Raw genomic sequence first — 16,720 nt, 5'->3', positions numbered from 1 at the left:
CACAGGACCAGAAAAATGGGGTTGCAACGATCCATCCTGGATAGGATGGTGGCTTGAATAAGGGTGGTAGCCGTGGAGATAAAATGGTAGTAGAAATAGGGACAGCAAAGGGGAGATTGATCGGGTAGAAACTACTGAACCTGGGTCTGTTTGGCTGAGTGGGAGGCTCAGAGGTGGGTAACATGCTTGAGGATCCGTGTACAGAGGGCAATACAGCGGCAGGTGCGCTTAGTCCAGAACTTACGGCGAAGGCTGGCCGGAGGCAGGGCAGAGCTCAGTGGGAAGCTCAGTGAGAAGCTCTGTCTGCCTTCCCGGCCGCTGCTCCGAGGGCTGGGTCGCCCCTGGGCTACCCTCTGCCACGTCGCCATGGCAGGCCCCGGCCCGGGCGCGGCTCTAGAGACCCCACGGCAGCTGTTGGGTCGAATACGCTTCCTGGCGGAGGCAGCGCGGAGCCTCCGCGCAGGACAGCCGCTCCCGGCAGCGCTGGCTTTCGTGCCGCGCGAGGTTCTGTACAAGCTCTACAAGGACCCGGCGGGACCGTCGCGTGTGTTGCTGCCGGTGTGGGAGGCGGAGGGCCTGGGGCTCCGCGTGGGAGCTGCGAGCACGGCCCCCGGTACCGGCTCCGGGTCCCTACGCGCTGCCCGCAACAGCATCGAACTGCGGCGCGGCTCTTGCGTGCGCACCACCGGCGAGGAGCTGTGCAACGGCCACGGGCTGTGGGTGAAGCTGACTAAGGTGCGCCCTGGCTTGCCCTGGGCCCCGCAAAAGACTCTCGGGGCCTGGGAAGCCCCTGGCTGTTCCCCTCCCTTCCCTATATTGAGGTGGCATTGCATTCGGTGCCCTTTGCCTTGGGCTGGGCAGGGCAGGCCCCTGAACATGGGCAGTTCCCTGACACCTGCCCCCATCTGACCCATCCCTGCAGGAGCAACTGGCGGAGCACCTGGGCGACTGCGGGCTGGAGGAAGGCTGGCTGCTGGTGTGCCGCCCGGCAGAAGGCGGGGCCCGCCTTGTACCCATAGATACTCCCGACCACCTCCAGCGACAGCAACAACTCTTTGGAGTGGACTACCGTCCACTGCTCAGGTCCTGCACTTGGAGGGAAGGGGCTCACTATCAGTCGGCTGGGGCCCCAAGGAGTGAAAAAGTAGTCTGGCGCCGCCCATTAGGTGGGTTACCGAAGGAAGGCCGGGTTCAGAACAGGAAAGGGCGGGGCCTGAAGGAGCCAGGGTGGGGCTTCTGCTGGTGTAGTTTGGAGCAGATAGAGCTCTGAATAAGGTTCCAAGCCTTGGGCAGGTAGTCCTGCTGCCTGCTGATGTCTCCCCCATTACACTCCGCCCCCACACTCTCTGCCCACAGGTGGGAACAGGTGGTAGACCTTACATACTCACATCGCCTGGGATCGAGGCCTCAGGCAGCCGAGGCATACACGGAAGCTGTACAAAGGCTACTGTGAGTGAGCTTGGGTGGGACGGGGAGGAAGGAGCTCCAGGTCTGGAACCGACCTAATTAGGGACTTGGGGTTGCTTAGCTATGTGCCCCCGACGTGGACCTACGAGTGCGACGAGGACCTGATCCATTTCTTGTACGACCACCTGGGCAAGGAGGATGAGAACCTGGGTAGCGTGAAGCAGTATGTGGAGAGCATAGACGTTTCCTCCTACACGGTGGGTGCTGGGACTCCTCCCACCTCAAGCAAGAGGTAGTCACATCTTGCTAGATCCAGAACCCGCACCTCTAGATGGGGGCTAAACCTGAATCCCCACAGGCCAGACTCAGTCCAGCCCCCACCATCTTGGAAATCTTATAGGAACCCTTAGATAATTCCAGCTACTTAATACAGATCCACTGTTTTCTCTCATGCTCTCTGACCCAAAGCCACACTCCCAGCACAGGGAATGGGGGTGAGGGGGCGGTGAACACTGATTCCACCTCTCTACCCCTCCCCAGGAGGAGTTCAATGTGTCCTGCCTGACAGACAGCAATGCAGACACCTACTGGGAAAGTGATGGGTCCCAGTGCCAGCACTGGGTGCGGCTTACCATGAAAAAGGGCACCATTGTCAAGTGAGTGGGCTCTAATAGGACAGGTGGGTGAACCACATGTCTGTGAGTGTACAGAGACCCATGTGCTTACTCTGATCCCCTAGGAAACTGCTAATCACAGTTGATACCACAGATGACAACTTTATGCCTAAGCGAGTGGTGGTCTATGGGGGTGAAGGGGACAACCTGAAGAAGCTGAGTGACGTGAGCATTGACGAGTGAGCAAGCTGGCCTGGGTGGGAGGTGGGGCATGATCCTAGCAATGGGGCCTGGCCCAGCTTGGAAAGTTGGGTGAGATCCCAGCAGTCCCTGAAGGCAAGAGATATCCACAGTGCTTCACATCTGTCTCCTCAGGACCCTGATCGGGGATGTCTGTGTCCTAGAGGACATGACTGTCCACCTGCCAATCATTGAGATCCGCATCGTCGAATGCCGAGGTGAGGCTTAAGGCTATAAGGAGGGAAAGGGAGCCCCATTATCTGGAGTGGGGCTAGCTGGCATGCCCCGGAAGAAAAGGGGATGGGCTTGGAGTTGAGATGAAGGTGATAGCTAAACTAACTCCAGGATTTGAACCTTTGGGGCCTGAGCCAGGAGGAAGCTACCAGGTATAGACGTGATTTAAAGCCATAGAGATTTTTAGGCTCACCAGGAAGAGGAACTGAGTTGGCACCCTCAGGCATTACAACAGTTATAGTGGTGGATGGAAGAACCAACACAGAATATAATAATCAGAAATAGAGCAGAAGGGGATCTCAAAGATCCCAAGGGTCTAGGGACAAAAGACTAAGCACTAAGGAGACATTCTCCCCCTGAGGGCCAAGGAGGCAACAGGCACAGGAAGTGACCTCACTCTGACTTTTCCCCCAGATGATGGGATTGATGTGCGCCTTCGAGGGGTCAAGATCAAGTCCTCAAGACAGCGGGAGCTGGGGTTGAATGCAGACCTGTTCCAGCCCACCAGCCTGGTGCGATATCCGCGCCTGGAAGGCACTGACCCAGAAGTACTGTACCGCAGAGCTGTTCTCCTGCAGAGGTAACTGTGGTCCTGGACTTGCCAGTTTTCCCTTTCCCCTGTCCTGAGCTTTGTATGTATATGTGGAGGAGATCCCCAAGGACTTATACTGTAAGCTGTTCAACTTCAAGTGTCAGAGTAGCCCCTGGGCGCTGGTTGCTCCTGTACCTGTGTGTTGGTGACTGAGGGGGTATTACATCCCTGCCAAACACTTTAGCTGCAGTTGCTTTTACCCACCCACCCCAGATTCATAAAGATCCTAGACAGCGTCCTACACCACCTGGTACCTGCCTGGGACCACACGCTGGGCACTTTCAGTGAGATTAAGGTGAGTCTGGTCCAGCCAGTGCTGGTCTTGGCAGTGGGCTCCCCCTTTCTGCTCATGCTATTGTTCACTGTTCGGCAGAGAGTTCTTAAAACCTGCCCTAGGCCTTGACCTTTGCTGGGTTCTGGCTGCAGAAAGCTGGACGTGAATAGTCAGAACCCAGCCTTTGGGGTGCTAACCCTCAGATAGTGTGTGAAATCCACAAGGGCTGGGGGAGGAAAGGTGACAGTATGGACAGGACAAGTTGCATAAAAGGTACATATGGGAGTTATAGCAACTCCAGATGACATGAGAGTGGCGTACTAGGAGCATCTAGATGACGTGATTGTGGAATGGCGATGAAGCCCGGAGGGGGTGGGCGGGAAGCAGGCCCTGGTAGCAGAGGGCACTGTGAGGTGGGCTGTGAAGCAGGGACTTTATCCCAGGTCAGTGGATGCATTGGAAGGGTTTTAAGTCAGGTAATGACAAAGGTGGATATTTTTGTTTTAGAAAGCTCCCCCTGGTGGCTGGCCTAAGGGAGGGTCTGGGGCAAGGACAGGGATGGACTAGGCTTGGACTGGAATGGTGGAGTTGGGTCCAGACATAGAGGAGGCTTCCAGGGTTTGGACAGAGGCTGACTGCCTACCAGTCCTGCTCTGGCCACCTTTTCTCACCAGCAAGTGAAGCAGTTCCTGCTGTTGTCACACCAGCGGCCAGGCCTTGTGGCCCAGTGCCTGCGTGATTCCGAGAGCAGCAAGCCCAGCTTTATGCCACGCCTGTACATCAACCGGCGCCTTGCCATGGAACACCGTGCCTGCCCCTTAAGGGACCCTTCCTGCAAGAATGCTGTCTTTACCCAGGTCTGGACTCCCTGGGGTCGTACTGAGGGAGGGTCAGTAAGGGGCTTAGGAGGCTGGGCCAAAAGGGGCCCGAGCAAGGTCCTTGGGCCAGAGTAGAGCCAGTTGCGTCACAGACTTTGCTGCAACTCCCTCCTCTTTCCCCCGCCCCAGGTTTATGAAGGCCTCAAACCCTCTGACAAGTATGAAAAGCCCCTGGACTACAGGTATGGCCTCAGGGTAAGGGACTTTCTCAGAGCAGACATGTACACACGTACATCCACACGCTGCCCGGGGCACCCCTCATCATTACCCCTCTGTAGCGCCACTCCTGGCTGGTGTCTGGGCTGGGGAATTGTTCAGAGCCCTGGCCCAGCAGGATGACAGAGGTCCACCCCTATTTACAGGTGGCCCATGCGCTATGACCAGTGGTGGGAGTGTAAATTCATTGCAGAAGGCATTATTGACCAAGGTGAGGCCCTGAAGGAGGGTAATAAGCATCCTGCCCTAGTTAGAGTGGCAGAGGCTTCTCGGGTTACCAGCTAACAACCAAGCTAGGGGACCTGCTTTATTAACCCCATCACATGGACCGGAGCTCTCGATTGCGCCAGCTGAGGGCATCTCCCTGTCGTTTCAGGGGGTGGTTTCCGGGATAGCCTGGCGGACATGTCAGAAGAGCTGTGTCCTAGCTCGTCAGACACCCCTGTGCCTCTGCCCTTCTTTGTGCGCACAGCCAACCAGGTAATCTCCCACTCCTGCCTCCCACATTGTTTCTGCTGTTTTGTCTCCTCAAGCCTCGCAGGTACCAGGCTGAGCTAGAGAGGGGGCAGAGGGTCTGAGTTGCCCTGGGCAGCCTCTGGGCACACAGGGGACGGGGAGCCGTGGTGCATTCGGAGGGATCACTCAGACCCCCAGGAAGGCCATTCAGGGAACAAAGTAGGTCCATCCCATGCTGTGCTGACAGCTCTGTCTCGGGGCAGGGCAATGGCACAGGCGAGGCCCGGGACATGTATGTGCCCAACCCCTCCTGCCGAGACTTTGCCAAGTACGAGTGGATTGGACAGCTGATGGGGGCTGCCCTTCGGGGTAAGGAGTTCCTGGTGAGTAGCCTAGTCTGCCCTCCCTCAGACCAGCCCTGGGTCCTGAAAGGAAGAAGGACCAGCCAAGCCTGGGCAGCTCAGGATGAGAAGACATGAGTGAACACTTGTCCCACAGGTCCTGGCTCTGCCTGGTTTCGTGTGGAAGCAGCTTTCTGGTGAGGAAGTGAGCTGGAGCAAGGACTTCCCCGCCGTGGACTCCGTGCTGGTGAGCAGGGCTTGGAGGCAGCGTTTCCCGTGCCCAGCCGCTGATGGTTCTGCACCCCAGGGCTGTCCCGAACCTCCTCTCGCCACATACATGCTCCCTCTTCGATCACATCTTCTCCGGTGGCTTCCACTACTGTCCATGTTCTGGTGACTCCTAAATCTTCACCTCCAGCCCCAGCCTGTCTTCGAAGCCCGGAGCCCTACGTGCACCTGCCAGCCGGACATCTGCCCTGCGATGGCGCCTCAAGTTCAGCACACGCTCGGTGTCCCCAGTCTGCTGCTCTCTAGAGCTCCCTGTCTCCGAATGGCACTGCCACCCACCCTTTGCCCTGCCAAGCCCCTCAGGCTCATTCTTCACTCCTCTTTCCTCCTCACCTCCTTCACTCTGTCACACCTCCTTCTGGAGTCTGTTTTTCCCATCTCACTACTGCACCCCTGGCTCAGGCCGCCTTCCTTTCTGACCCAATCGCCAGCTACAAAGCCAGTGTCCCTATCTGTTCTTACCAGCTGATCTCCAGCAGCCACAGTAATTCAGTTCACACTCCTCATTAACCCTTCAATGGCTCTGCCTTGGGCTCAAGACAAAATGCAGAACCCAGAAAGCGCTACTTGGCCCACGTCTGTGTGGTTCACATTCAGGTTCCAGCCAGATTCCTTAGGTCTCCTGTTCTTTCCACCTTTTCCCCAAATCCTCTCTCTTGAATTCCTTACAGCCCAACCAAGTCCCAGCCATCCTTTGGGTCTCAGTGTAGAGGCTGTTCCCTCCAGGATGCCTTCCCTGGCCTCCAAGCCTCATTACCTGCAGCCTTGATGCTTTCAAAGCCCTTGTGCTGATCCCCTCACTTCCCCCATGGTCCTGCATGGGGGCGTCCTTGCCTGGCTGTCTGTCCTGCTTCCCTGTGAGTACCTTGAGGAAGAACAAGGACTGTTCCCACAATGAAAAACTGACCTTCCTGCCTCTCTCTAACCCCTAGGTAAAACTTCTGGAAGTGATGGAAGGAATGGACAAGGAGACGTTTGAGTTCAAATTTGGGAAGGAGCTAACATTCACCACAGTGCTCAGTGACCAGCAGGTGGTAGAGCTGATCCCCGGGGGTGCAGGCATTGTGGTGGAGTATGAGGATCGTTCCCGTTTCATCGAGCTGGTGCAGAAGGCACGGCTAGAGGAGAGCAAGGAGCAGGTACTGCCCAGGGGCCAGAAGAACAGAGAACTTTGGACAACTTCTAGTAGCCAAAGCCCACCTGGACAGGACACCAGCGCCCAATCCCAAGAATTCCGGCCCCCACCATCCCTCTGCCCCACATTCCTGCTAATCAGTGGAGTACCAAGATACCCCAGTGCTGAGCAAAGAACGTGTCCAGCATTATCTCCTTGAGTGGAGGCCTAGTAGCCCCACCACACACGGAGCTCCGAGTTGTGCCCTCTTCCCCAGCCAGGCCTTTCCCTCCCCACCAGGTGGCAGCCATGCAGACAGGTCTGCTGAAGGTGGTGCCGCAGGCTGTGCTGGACTTGCTGACCTGGCAAGAGTTAGAGAAGAAGGTGTGCGGGGACCCAGAGGTCACTGTGGACGCTCTGCGCAAGCTCAGTGAGTGTGGGGCGGGGCGGGGCAGCACAAGGGTGGAGCTTAAACGCTGTGTCTGTCGGACATGAGAATGAATTCTGGCTCTGTCACCACCAGCCCGGTTTGAGGACTTCGAGCCGTCTGACACACGGGTGCAGTATTTCTGGGAGGCACTGAACAACTTCACCAATGGTCAGTGGGAGAGGGCAGAGTGATACCTGGGGCTGACTCCACTTGTGGGCCTCGGAGTCAGGCTGGAAGTGTGGACACTGATTTCCTTTTCACCCAGAGGACCGTAGTCGCTTCCTGCGCTTTGTCACAGGCCGCAGCCGGCTGCCTGCGCGGATCTACATCTACCCGGACAAGCTGGGGTGAGTGCGGAGGCCAGGTCCAAAGCGGGCCAGCCCCCCACACAAAAACATGTCAGACCCCTGCCCTGTGCCCCTGTAATTCTTTCTGACCTGTGGCCACTCCACACCTCCAGCGGCGAGACCACAGACGCGCTGCCCGAGTCTTCCACCTGCTCCAGTACCCTCTTCCTACCGCATTATGCCAGGTGGGTTTCCTAGGTTCGAGCCCAGAGTGGGGAGCAGGAGAAAGGTGATGTGCTAGGGTGGATGAAGTGCGGAACTGTACTAATTGGAGCCCATCGCCCCTGGTAGTGATGGGGAGGGCCTCTGTACCTGATACTGACCAACTCCCCGCCTCCACCCCCACTCCATCGCAGTGCCAAAGTGTGCGAAGAGAAGCTCCGCTATGCAGCTTACAACTGCGTGGCCATCGACACCGACATGAGCCCTTGGGAGGAGTGAGTCGGCGCCAGGGGGCAGCCCTGGGTCAGCAGTATCCTGCTCAGCCTTGCCTGGGGCGAGACACCTCACGTAGACCAGCTGGGGTCTGCACTCCTGTTCTGGGCTTGAGCTGACACACTCAGAAAAAGCCCCCACGCGGGGTTACAGTAGGGGCGGCAGGCTGCCACTGGTGACTCAGCCCCGCAGATGCCGAGCCTACGCCTGCTGGGGCTTGCTTCTGGTGTTACTTAGCCTTTGTGAGAGGGAACCTTCCACAAGCCCAGTGTAAGCTGCCAGGCCTGAGTTACTTGAAGGAAGCCTTCTAACTCTTTACCCACCAAGACATTGCTTCAAATTTTGGCTCCTCTTTTTTTTTTTTTTTTTCAACTTTTCTCTGGTTCAGCCTGGACTCAAAACTAAAAACTATGTAGGATGGTGGAGGCTCCTCCCCAGACAAGGTGTCAGGGATGAATAGCAAGTGATGATGGTCTTTCTCCTTAGTCACCTGCCCCAGGAATAAAGCGACAACTGAGCACCCCTCCCTCATTTACTGGTCTTTTCTTCCTCTCCCTCCATACCCACGATGTGAACTCCCTCCTCCCTTCCTCCCACATAGTCTCAGCTGACAAGTGCCACTGCCCTTCCCTGGGCCAGAACCTACATCTGCTCAACATTAAATCTTCACTGCCACTAGCGCCCCACATCAGTCACTTCTGCATTACTGCCAGCCCAACTCCGCTTCTTCTGTCCCACTCCCAAGGTTCTGCACAAGTATGGCTAGTTATTTCCTCTCTGAAATCTTCAATAGCTCCTCTGTACCCAACTCTAAAATAAAGCCTAGATTTTAAATTAAACCTACCTCTAGGCTGTATGCATGTCCCTGCCCCACGTTTCCCTCCCTTCAGGGCCTCCATGACACTCCACCAAAAAATGTTTTGCACATGGGAAAGTTGAATAAATGGCTGAATTCATTCCTTTAGTATGTCTTTATTGGTCTCCTGAGTGGTGGTAGAGAAGGCTTTTCCAGGTCTTCATGGTCCTGCCGGGAGCCAAGGAAATGTCTGTCAGGTGGGAGTGGTGGGCTTCTTAGTGGCAAACATTAAGCCTGGAGCTGAGCAGGGAAGCAAGGACCCCGCTACCCAGAAGAGGGGGGAAAAGGTGGCCTGGCATCGTCTGGGGTGGGTGTGGCGATTTGGGAGATGGGAGGCCTCCTTCAGGAGCCAAGTAGGCAGAAGAATTTGGTATCGGGGAGGAAGGGCAAAGCCTGAGGTGGCTGATAAACCACCCAGGTCCGGATTTTGACAGAAGAGGAGGCGGCAGCATCATGGCTATCCACCCCCACTATGCCTCCAGCTGCTGCACAGCTAAGGTGCAGTCTTGAAGAACAAGCACCCCGTGACAGAAGTACGAACACAGTCCCCTCACTGTCACAGTCGTCAGTCACCCCCACAAGGGGTCCCTAGGAGAGTGGCAAGCACTGGGTCGCTCCCAACGCTTCCCCATGCGGTCCTCTAGGGCGTGCCCTGCCACGGCTCCCACTCAGCTCTGCTCTTTCCAGCAAGCTCCCGCCCCCACGTCTCTGCCATCCCAGCGCGCCTTCCCCTTTTCTGGGAAAGACCTGGCCAGCGCCAACTTGCTGGAGGCAGTGCGTTTCTGTGTCTGTTACCAGCCACAGGAGTTTCTAGTCCCTCTTTTAACAAGCTAGATTTGCACTCGTATTTTGTAGCATGCTATTCATTTAATCATTCACCCATTCATTCAGTGACTGCATCGAGCACCTATTTAGGCACCATACCAGGTGCAATAAATCAAATGGTGGCTAAGGAGACAATTCTTACCCTCTCGAGATTCCAATGGGAGAGACAGTAAACAAATACTGGCATAAACAACATTTAATAACGTGTGTGTGAGAACTCCAAAGGAGAAGTGAAGGGTATTGTTAGAGGACAGAACGGGATGATTCTAACCAGCTGGACTTTCGATGCATGCCAAATCCTGATGGAGAACAACCGGCACAAAGGCCAGTGGAGAAGGGCATCAAGTCCCACGTCACTGAGTTGTGAAGGAGGAGAGAAGGGACTTCCGCCTTGGAGGGCCACTTCAGGGTTTTGCAGTGAGGAGCCAAGGGGGCATCAAGCAAGGGAGAAGCATGGTCAGATTTGGCTTTGGCAGTTGTGTTGGGAATGAACTGGGAGGAGACTGGAAGCAGGGAGTGATCCAAGCAGGAAATGATGGTTGCTGAGGCCATTTTTATCGACCACATGCATTATATTGTGAGGAATTTTGATACTGTTTATTCATAAAATCACTTCATCAAACTGCCAAATTGCCAGGAGGTATCGATTTTCACTCCCTTTAGTATCTGTTTCCTAAACTTCTATCTTGGGTATTAACACTTAAAAATATTCTGATCTTTTATTGTGCTGAAAATAGTATGAATGATTTAATCTTCAATGCTTTGATTACTTACTGTATTGAGCAAATGTTTTTCTTCTTTATAAACTACCCTTTATATGTTTTTGTCCATTTTTCTGTTGGTTTGATTTTACTTTTCTCATTGATTTATGACACTCTTTACATAGCACTAAAACAACAGGTACCAAGACAAGGCACTGTGCTAAGAGCTATGCATCTGTTATCTTGTTTTACCTTCTGAGCAACCCTATGAAGTAAATACTATTATTATGCCCATTTCCAGATGAGAAACCGAGAGCAAAGGTGCAGTAAGTGACTTGCCCTAGGTCTCATAAATAATACATAATTGATGAAGCCAGAGATTGGACGGTGGTCTGCCAGCTGCAAAGTCTGCTGATCATGGTAATTTAGGTGCTGAAACCTCTACGTTCACTTTTTTGTGTCGCTGTTGTATATGTTTTCCCATATGTATATGTCTGCCGTTTAAGTTCATATATATTCTTTCCTAATGTACAAGTTTTTAATTTTTATGAATTCAGAATCTTTATGGAAGAAACCATTTATTGGATATATACCACAGGAAGGCAATGTAGTGCATTAGTTAAGAGCAAATTCTCGAGAGTCAGCTTTCCTGTGTTCAATCCTGGTTTTACGGTGTCCTTGCTATTAACCAGTGTCCTCGGCTTCCTTTTTTTCAAATACCCATCCTCTCACCATTGATTTGAAATGCTGACCTCTTCACATAGTTACCACTCGATGCTGAATTTTTATGTACAAGGAACCCTCATTTTGCACAGTACAGTAATGCCAAAACTGTAAAAATGACCCAGCAGGTTGACACCAAACAGAGATCCTAATAACCGGTGATAGAGATTACCATTGTTCTGTGACCTTTACAATTTTTTGTCAACATTAAAAACTCTCTCGCTGTCCATTATTAATGTATAAGGAACTGAAAAGATAATAAAACTAATATTTATTTAGTACATTGTAATCTGAAGCATTTAGAAAAATGGAGAATTCGATGTTTTCTTTGTAAAAAACTTACCGAGAACAGTTCAAACAGTGCTTGCCTCTTTTTTCTTCTCTGATGACATGAAGCGTCTTCCGTCCGCCTCGCTGAACTGTCGTGCTCTTTTTAAATTCGGATCAGCTCCCAGCATGTTATTCTCTGTGCTTTCAACGCCAGGAACTATCTCTGAGCATTCCCTTAGCGTGAAGTTTTTTGCTGGCGTCACTTCCCCTGCGACGGCTTCATCTTTTTATCACAAGCACTTTCCTCATTTCTGCAGATAAGGTTGCCCTCGCTCCGTTCCTCTGGCTGCGGATCTACTCTTCGGTGATGGTGGTGTCCAGAGCACCCCCACGACCGGCTCTTTCTCCTGTTACTTCATTTATGTTCAATCTGAATTTTACATCCAGCATGATCACCTTTTCTTTTTTTGCTGCACTTTCATTTTGTTGGACAATTCTCAATTATTCTTTGTTTTTAAATGTCACATGGGTTTATCACGGGAGACAGGAAAGCAGTACAACCACATTCTTTGCTGTCTGCGTATGAACTGGAGATGCGTGGTGACTATCACCAGCAGACTGAAGGAAGCAACATAACTCACTGCTCATGGTGAACATCTAAAAAAGTTGATTCTGGTAGTTTTGACAGTATTTTCATGGCTCTAGGGAGGAGAGAATTTTTGGAGGACCACCATTTTCACTGATGTCACCTGTCCCTTTTGTATTTGCTTCTAAATTTATGAGAAAGTTGTAGAAAAATTTAGATGAGATACGTGTCCCAAGTTTCGATAGCCTTTATTAAACTCCAGGACTTTATAGCGGTCAGTGTGGTGTCCACCCTCTCTCTGTTCCTCCCCCTGCCCACTTTTCCTTACTCCCACAGCACTTACCACCTTTAATCTACCGAACAGTTTATTCTGTTATTTACACTGCTTCATAATTTCTGCTGCCTCTGCCTGTTAGGATGAGAGCTGGGTCTTTTTTTGTTCACTAATAAAGCCCAAGAGCCTAAAACTGTCCTTGACACTTAGTAGTCACTCAGTAAATCGTTGTTCAATAAATAAGTGAACAGTGGCCCATAAACCATACTTTCGAATTGAAAAACAAGGAAAATAAGCCATTTGCAAAGTTTTGTTTTCAATAAGGGTGGGAAAAATCAGCAAACTGATTAAATTACTTATGTTTAAAATTGACCCATTAGTTTAGAGCAACAACTTTCAACTTGTGTGCCACAATACTTTTTTTAATGTTCACCCAAAGATGTGTTTATTGATTTTAGAGAGAGACAGACAGGCAGAAACATCAATGTGAGAAACATCCATCAGTTGCCTCTCGTATGCGCCCCAACCCCCGACTGAGGATCAAACCCACAACCTTTTTTGGTATATGGGATGATGCTCCAGCCAACTAAGCCACCCTGCCTGGGCAAGAATTTTTTAAATATGCAATACCCAACTACTTAGTCAGGGGCACTGACTTCTTTAAACCCTTAGGTTGTCAAATAAAAAAAAAATGACAACAGCCAACACAATAATAGCCGTCCAGTGTGAATAAATCAAAATGATACCTCTTTTTTGTCACATCAGCAAAAAATAGTATACATTTCATGGTGTGCCATGGAATTTTAGTAAGTTATGTGTTCTGTGAGATGGAAAAAAAGTTGAAAATCACTGGTTTAGAGCATAAATATTTAGATTCTGACCTTTAAAACCACCAACAATGAAAATTCCGTGTGCTTGAAACAGTCAAGTCCTGACTAATGAAGGATCTTCCCGAGCACTCCATGTCAATGCTGCAGGGCCACTTGCTCTCTAACTTACCATGAATCTGTTGGGCAACCGCTGGCCCTGTGTACAGAAATAAAACACATATTTTAGTACTTGCAGTTGGTTGCCAAAGTAGTTTCTTTTTCTCATTTTTATCTTTTACTTGCCCTCTAAAAATAATGACTCCTTGCCCCATTGATAAATCCACAGCCAAATGGAGTGGATGAATATTGTGACATGGCCAGCAAATTCCCAAAGAGAGACCTCTTGCAGGCAGACCATGGGAAGAGTTTCTGGGCCAAGGCCCTTTGAAAGGTTTCTTTTGTCTCCCACAGTTCAAAGAGATCTTTAGAGCTTGACTTGTTGCTGTTGTTGTTTTATCCTCACCCAAGGATATTTTCATTGGTCTGGGGGGGCGGGGGGAGAAAAGCATCAATGTGAGAAAGAAACATCAATAAGTTGCTTCTCACATACACCCCAAAAGGGTATAGAACCCACAACCTAGGTATGTGCCCTGATTTGGAATCAAACCCACAAATTTTTGGTATATGGGATGAGCCACCCAGCCAGGGCTAGAGCTTGAGTTTCTTAAATTATTCCCCCACCACATACAGACACATACACACAAATGTCCTGGTCCAGAAGAAATGCAAGCAGGAAACAAACATAGGGGATATCTTGTGTTCAATGAACATTTATTAAGTACTTCCCATGTGACTAATAAATACAATAAGCATAAGGTTAGGCATGAGAGATAATAATATGGGTTGATTTCCTAAGAAGGAATATTGCGGTGAAGAGGTATCACTGACCCTGGCCCTCAGCCCCGTTTTCCCACCACCAAATGGAAGGCCAAGGGAAGATTTATGAAAAGTTTCAAATTCATTCACTATTATTTACTTAGCATGTCCCAGGTCCTGTGCTGGGAGCTGTCCTTTCCTTGAGAGAACAGCAAGTAAGATACAGACTTTGTCCTCCAAGGGTCCCATGTAGCAGAGGACATGGAAAAGGAACGACAGTTCTTTGTGGCAAGTGCTGCAGTGTGAGTACCGGAAACAGCAGGGGACAGAAGGAAGGAGTCCCTAGGGCAGCAGTTCTTACAGTGGGCTCTGTGGAGTCCCCAAGACACTTTCAGGGTATCTGTCAGGTCAAGACTATATTCGTGATAATACCAAAACACGGTTTGCCTCTGTCCTTGTATTGATATTTACACTGATGGTGCAAATGCAGTGATGGGTAGAAACTGCTGGTGCTTTGGCATGAATCAAAGCTGTGATACCAAATTACTGATAGTCATGGTACTCTTCCTGCCACACACTTGCAATAAAAACAATAATAAAGCTAAATAAGTTTCACTTAAGAATGCCTTTGACAAAGCAATCAAATAATTTCACTACATCTTGGTCCTTGGGTACACATCTTCTTAGTACCCCATGTGATGAAATGGGAAGTATGCATGTTAACATGTATGTGCATACTAAAGGAGTATGATGATTGTCTCCAGAAGGAGCACTTGTGTGATCGTTTGATTTGAGAACTATGGCTTTTTTCATAGAACATTCTATTTACTTGAAAGAACAATTGACAAACTATGGCCAACAAACTATCACAATAAAGTAAGCCAGTCACTTCAAGGAATACCACTAACAATAGTTGTTGACAATGATAATGTTTGAACTTTCGGAAGAAAATCAGAAGTTTGGAAAACTTGTATCTGTCCTTAGAAGGTTGCCAGCTTTCCAACATTTAAGGATTTTCCTGATGAGATTACTGGTGATATTAACAAATGCGATTTTAAAAATACTGTGGAATGAATCAACATTGGGAAGATCTGCATAACTCAGTGAGCCAGTATTTTACAAATGATCAGTGCATCAAGTTGCAAAACCATGCATGAATAAAATGTCCACTCAGAGTAAGAGTGTTATACAATAGTGTAAAATGTTCATTAATATAATGATCCTAAATTGCAACTCATCTTTACAAACTACCATGTATTGAGTTTTGGTGTTGTATCAGAGAATACTTACAACTACCTGACAAACCTACTAAAATAGCTTTCTTTTCCATTACCTATCTGTGTGAGGTCAGGTTTTCATCACATAATTCACCCAAAGCAATATACCAGAACTTATAGGAAAATCCAACTGTTCTCTGCTTAGTCAGACATTAAAGAGATCTGTAAAAGCAAAACCAACCCTGACCCATGTGGCTTAATCAGGTGGAACATCATCTAGGAACTGAAAGGGTTTGGGTTTGATTCCTGGTCAGAGCACATATGTAGGTTGCGGGTTTGATCCCCTGTCCTGGTGTGTAGGGTCCCCAGTCCAGGTGCATACAGGAGGCAACCAATTGATGCTTCTCTCTTGCATCAATGTTTCTCCCTTCCTCTCCTGCCTCTCTCTCTAAAAGCAGTGAAAAAATGTCCTCAGGTGAAGGTTAAAAAATTTTTTTAAGTAAGGATAAAACCATGACATTCTTCTCAGTAAATGTTCTATTTTGAAAACATAGTGGTATGTTTTCATGAAAATGTCACTTGTGTTACCGTGTAGCAGTTTTAGTTTTATTTTTAAAATGAATTGTTTTTATAATTTGTCTGAATTTTTAACATGGCAACTATCAATAAATATAATCCATTTAAACTTATTGGGTCCCAATAATTTTTAACAGTGGAAAGGGTCCAGAGATCCAAAAGTTTAAGAACCACTGCCCTAAGGGAATAATTTAAAGTGAGTTTAAATGAAGCAATCCTTCAACTGCTCTTCCTCAACTAGAGAAGAAAGTCCTCTAGTTCTCTGAAAACATTTGCTAGTTTAAGCATGAGCAGTTAAAACAAACACTAGATGTGGGATTGAATACTGTTCTTTTTTATTTTTATACTTTATAATGTGATCCAATTCTAGTTTTTAAATGGAATTTATTAGAGTGACATTGTTTAATAAAATTATATAGGTTTCAGGGGTGCAATTCCATAACACATCATCTGTGTATTATATTGTGTTCACCACCCCAAGTCAAATCTCTTTCCATCAATCACCATTTATCTCCCCCTCACCCTCTTCTCCTTCCCCTACTCCACTTTCCCTCTGGTAATTATCATACTGCTGTCTGTGAGGGGGTATTTGCTTTGTTTTTGTGTAATCCCTTCACCTTTTTCACCCCGTCCCCCACCCCCTCCCCTCTGATAGCTGTCAGTCTGTTCTCTGTATCTATGAGTCTGTTTCTGTTAGTTTATTTTGTTCATTAAATTATATACATGTAAGTGAAATCATATGGTATTCATCTTTCTCTGACTGGCTTATTTCACTTAGCATAATACTCTCCAGGTCCATCCATGCTGTCGCAAAGGGTAAGATTTCCTCCTTTTTTACAGCTGAGTAGTATTTCATTGTGTAAATGTCCTAAAGCTTTTTTATCCACTCATCTAATAATGGACATTTGGGCTGCTTCCAAATCTTGGCTACTGTAAATAATGCTACAATGAACACACAGGTGCATATATTCTTTTGAATTAGGGTTGTGGGATTCTTTGGATATATTACCAGAAGTAGAGTCACTGGGTCATAAGGCAGTTCATTTTTACTTTTTTATGGAAACCCCAACCACAGTGGCTGCACCAATCTGCATTTCCACCAACAGTGCATCAGGGTTCCCTCTTCTCTGCATTCTCATCA

At 49.2% G+C, this 16,720-nt stretch overlaps 1 protein-coding gene across 2 annotated transcripts; it reads left to right on the top strand.

The window, feature by feature from the left end:
* Nucleotides 1–272: 272 nt before the first annotated feature.
* HECTD3 (HECT domain E3 ubiquitin protein ligase 3) lies at nucleotides 273–8,833 on the top strand. Of its 2 annotated transcripts, XM_045859637.1 has the most exons (21): nucleotides 273–735; nucleotides 923–1,083; nucleotides 1,357–1,449; nucleotides 1,529–1,664; nucleotides 1,948–2,063; nucleotides 2,147–2,260; nucleotides 2,397–2,479; nucleotides 2,910–3,075; nucleotides 3,301–3,382; nucleotides 4,036–4,218; nucleotides 4,369–4,421; nucleotides 4,602–4,666; nucleotides 4,832–4,935; nucleotides 5,175–5,294; nucleotides 5,410–5,499; nucleotides 6,473–6,679; nucleotides 6,955–7,084; nucleotides 7,178–7,252; nucleotides 7,350–7,431; nucleotides 7,545–7,616; nucleotides 7,788–8,833. In XM_045859637.1, the coding sequence occupies exons 1-21, from the start codon at nucleotides 367–369 to the stop codon at nucleotides 7,870–7,872; spliced, it is 2,586 nt and encodes an 861-aa protein (XP_045715593.1). In that variant the 5' UTR covers nucleotides 273–366; the 3' UTR covers nucleotides 7,873–8,833. The 2 variants fall into 2 exon arrangements, with proteins under 2 accessions (XP_045715593.1, XP_045715594.1); XM_045859638.1 differs by lacking the exons at nucleotides 6,473–6,679; nucleotides 6,955–7,084; nucleotides 7,178–7,252; ... (1 more) ...; nucleotides 7,545–7,616; nucleotides 7,788–8,833 and adding an exon at nucleotides 5,671–6,024.
* Nucleotides 8,834–16,720: the final 7,887 nt, after the last annotated feature.

This window comes from Phyllostomus hastatus, unplaced genomic scaffold (assembly GCF_019186645.2).
Source record: "Phyllostomus hastatus isolate PE091 unplaced genomic scaffold, TTU_PhHast_1.1 phas_scaffold_182, whole genome shotgun sequence".
In the NCBI taxonomy this organism is placed as follows: domain Eukaryota; kingdom Metazoa; phylum Chordata; class Mammalia; order Chiroptera; family Phyllostomidae; genus Phyllostomus; species Phyllostomus hastatus.
Note: the sequence above shows the minus strand (reverse complement) of the source record. Positions and strands in the feature narration are given on the sequence as shown.

What these genes read in the sequence shown, in the direction of transcription:
- HECTD3 (XM_045859637.1), top strand. Translation starts at nt 367, where the DNA reads ATGGCAGGCCCCGGCCCGGGCGCGGCTCTAGAGACCCCACGGCAGCTG. An exon ending in AGAGCTGTTCTCCTGCAGAG is followed by an intron (nt 3,076 to 3,300) that starts GTAACTGTGGTC and finishes CACCCACCCCAG; the next exon opens with ATTCATAAAGATCCTAGACA. An exon ending in GGACGCTCTGCGCAAGCTCA is followed by an intron (nt 7,085 to 7,177) that starts GTGAGTGTGGGG and finishes TGTCACCACCAG; the next exon opens with CCCGGTTTGAGGACTTCGAG.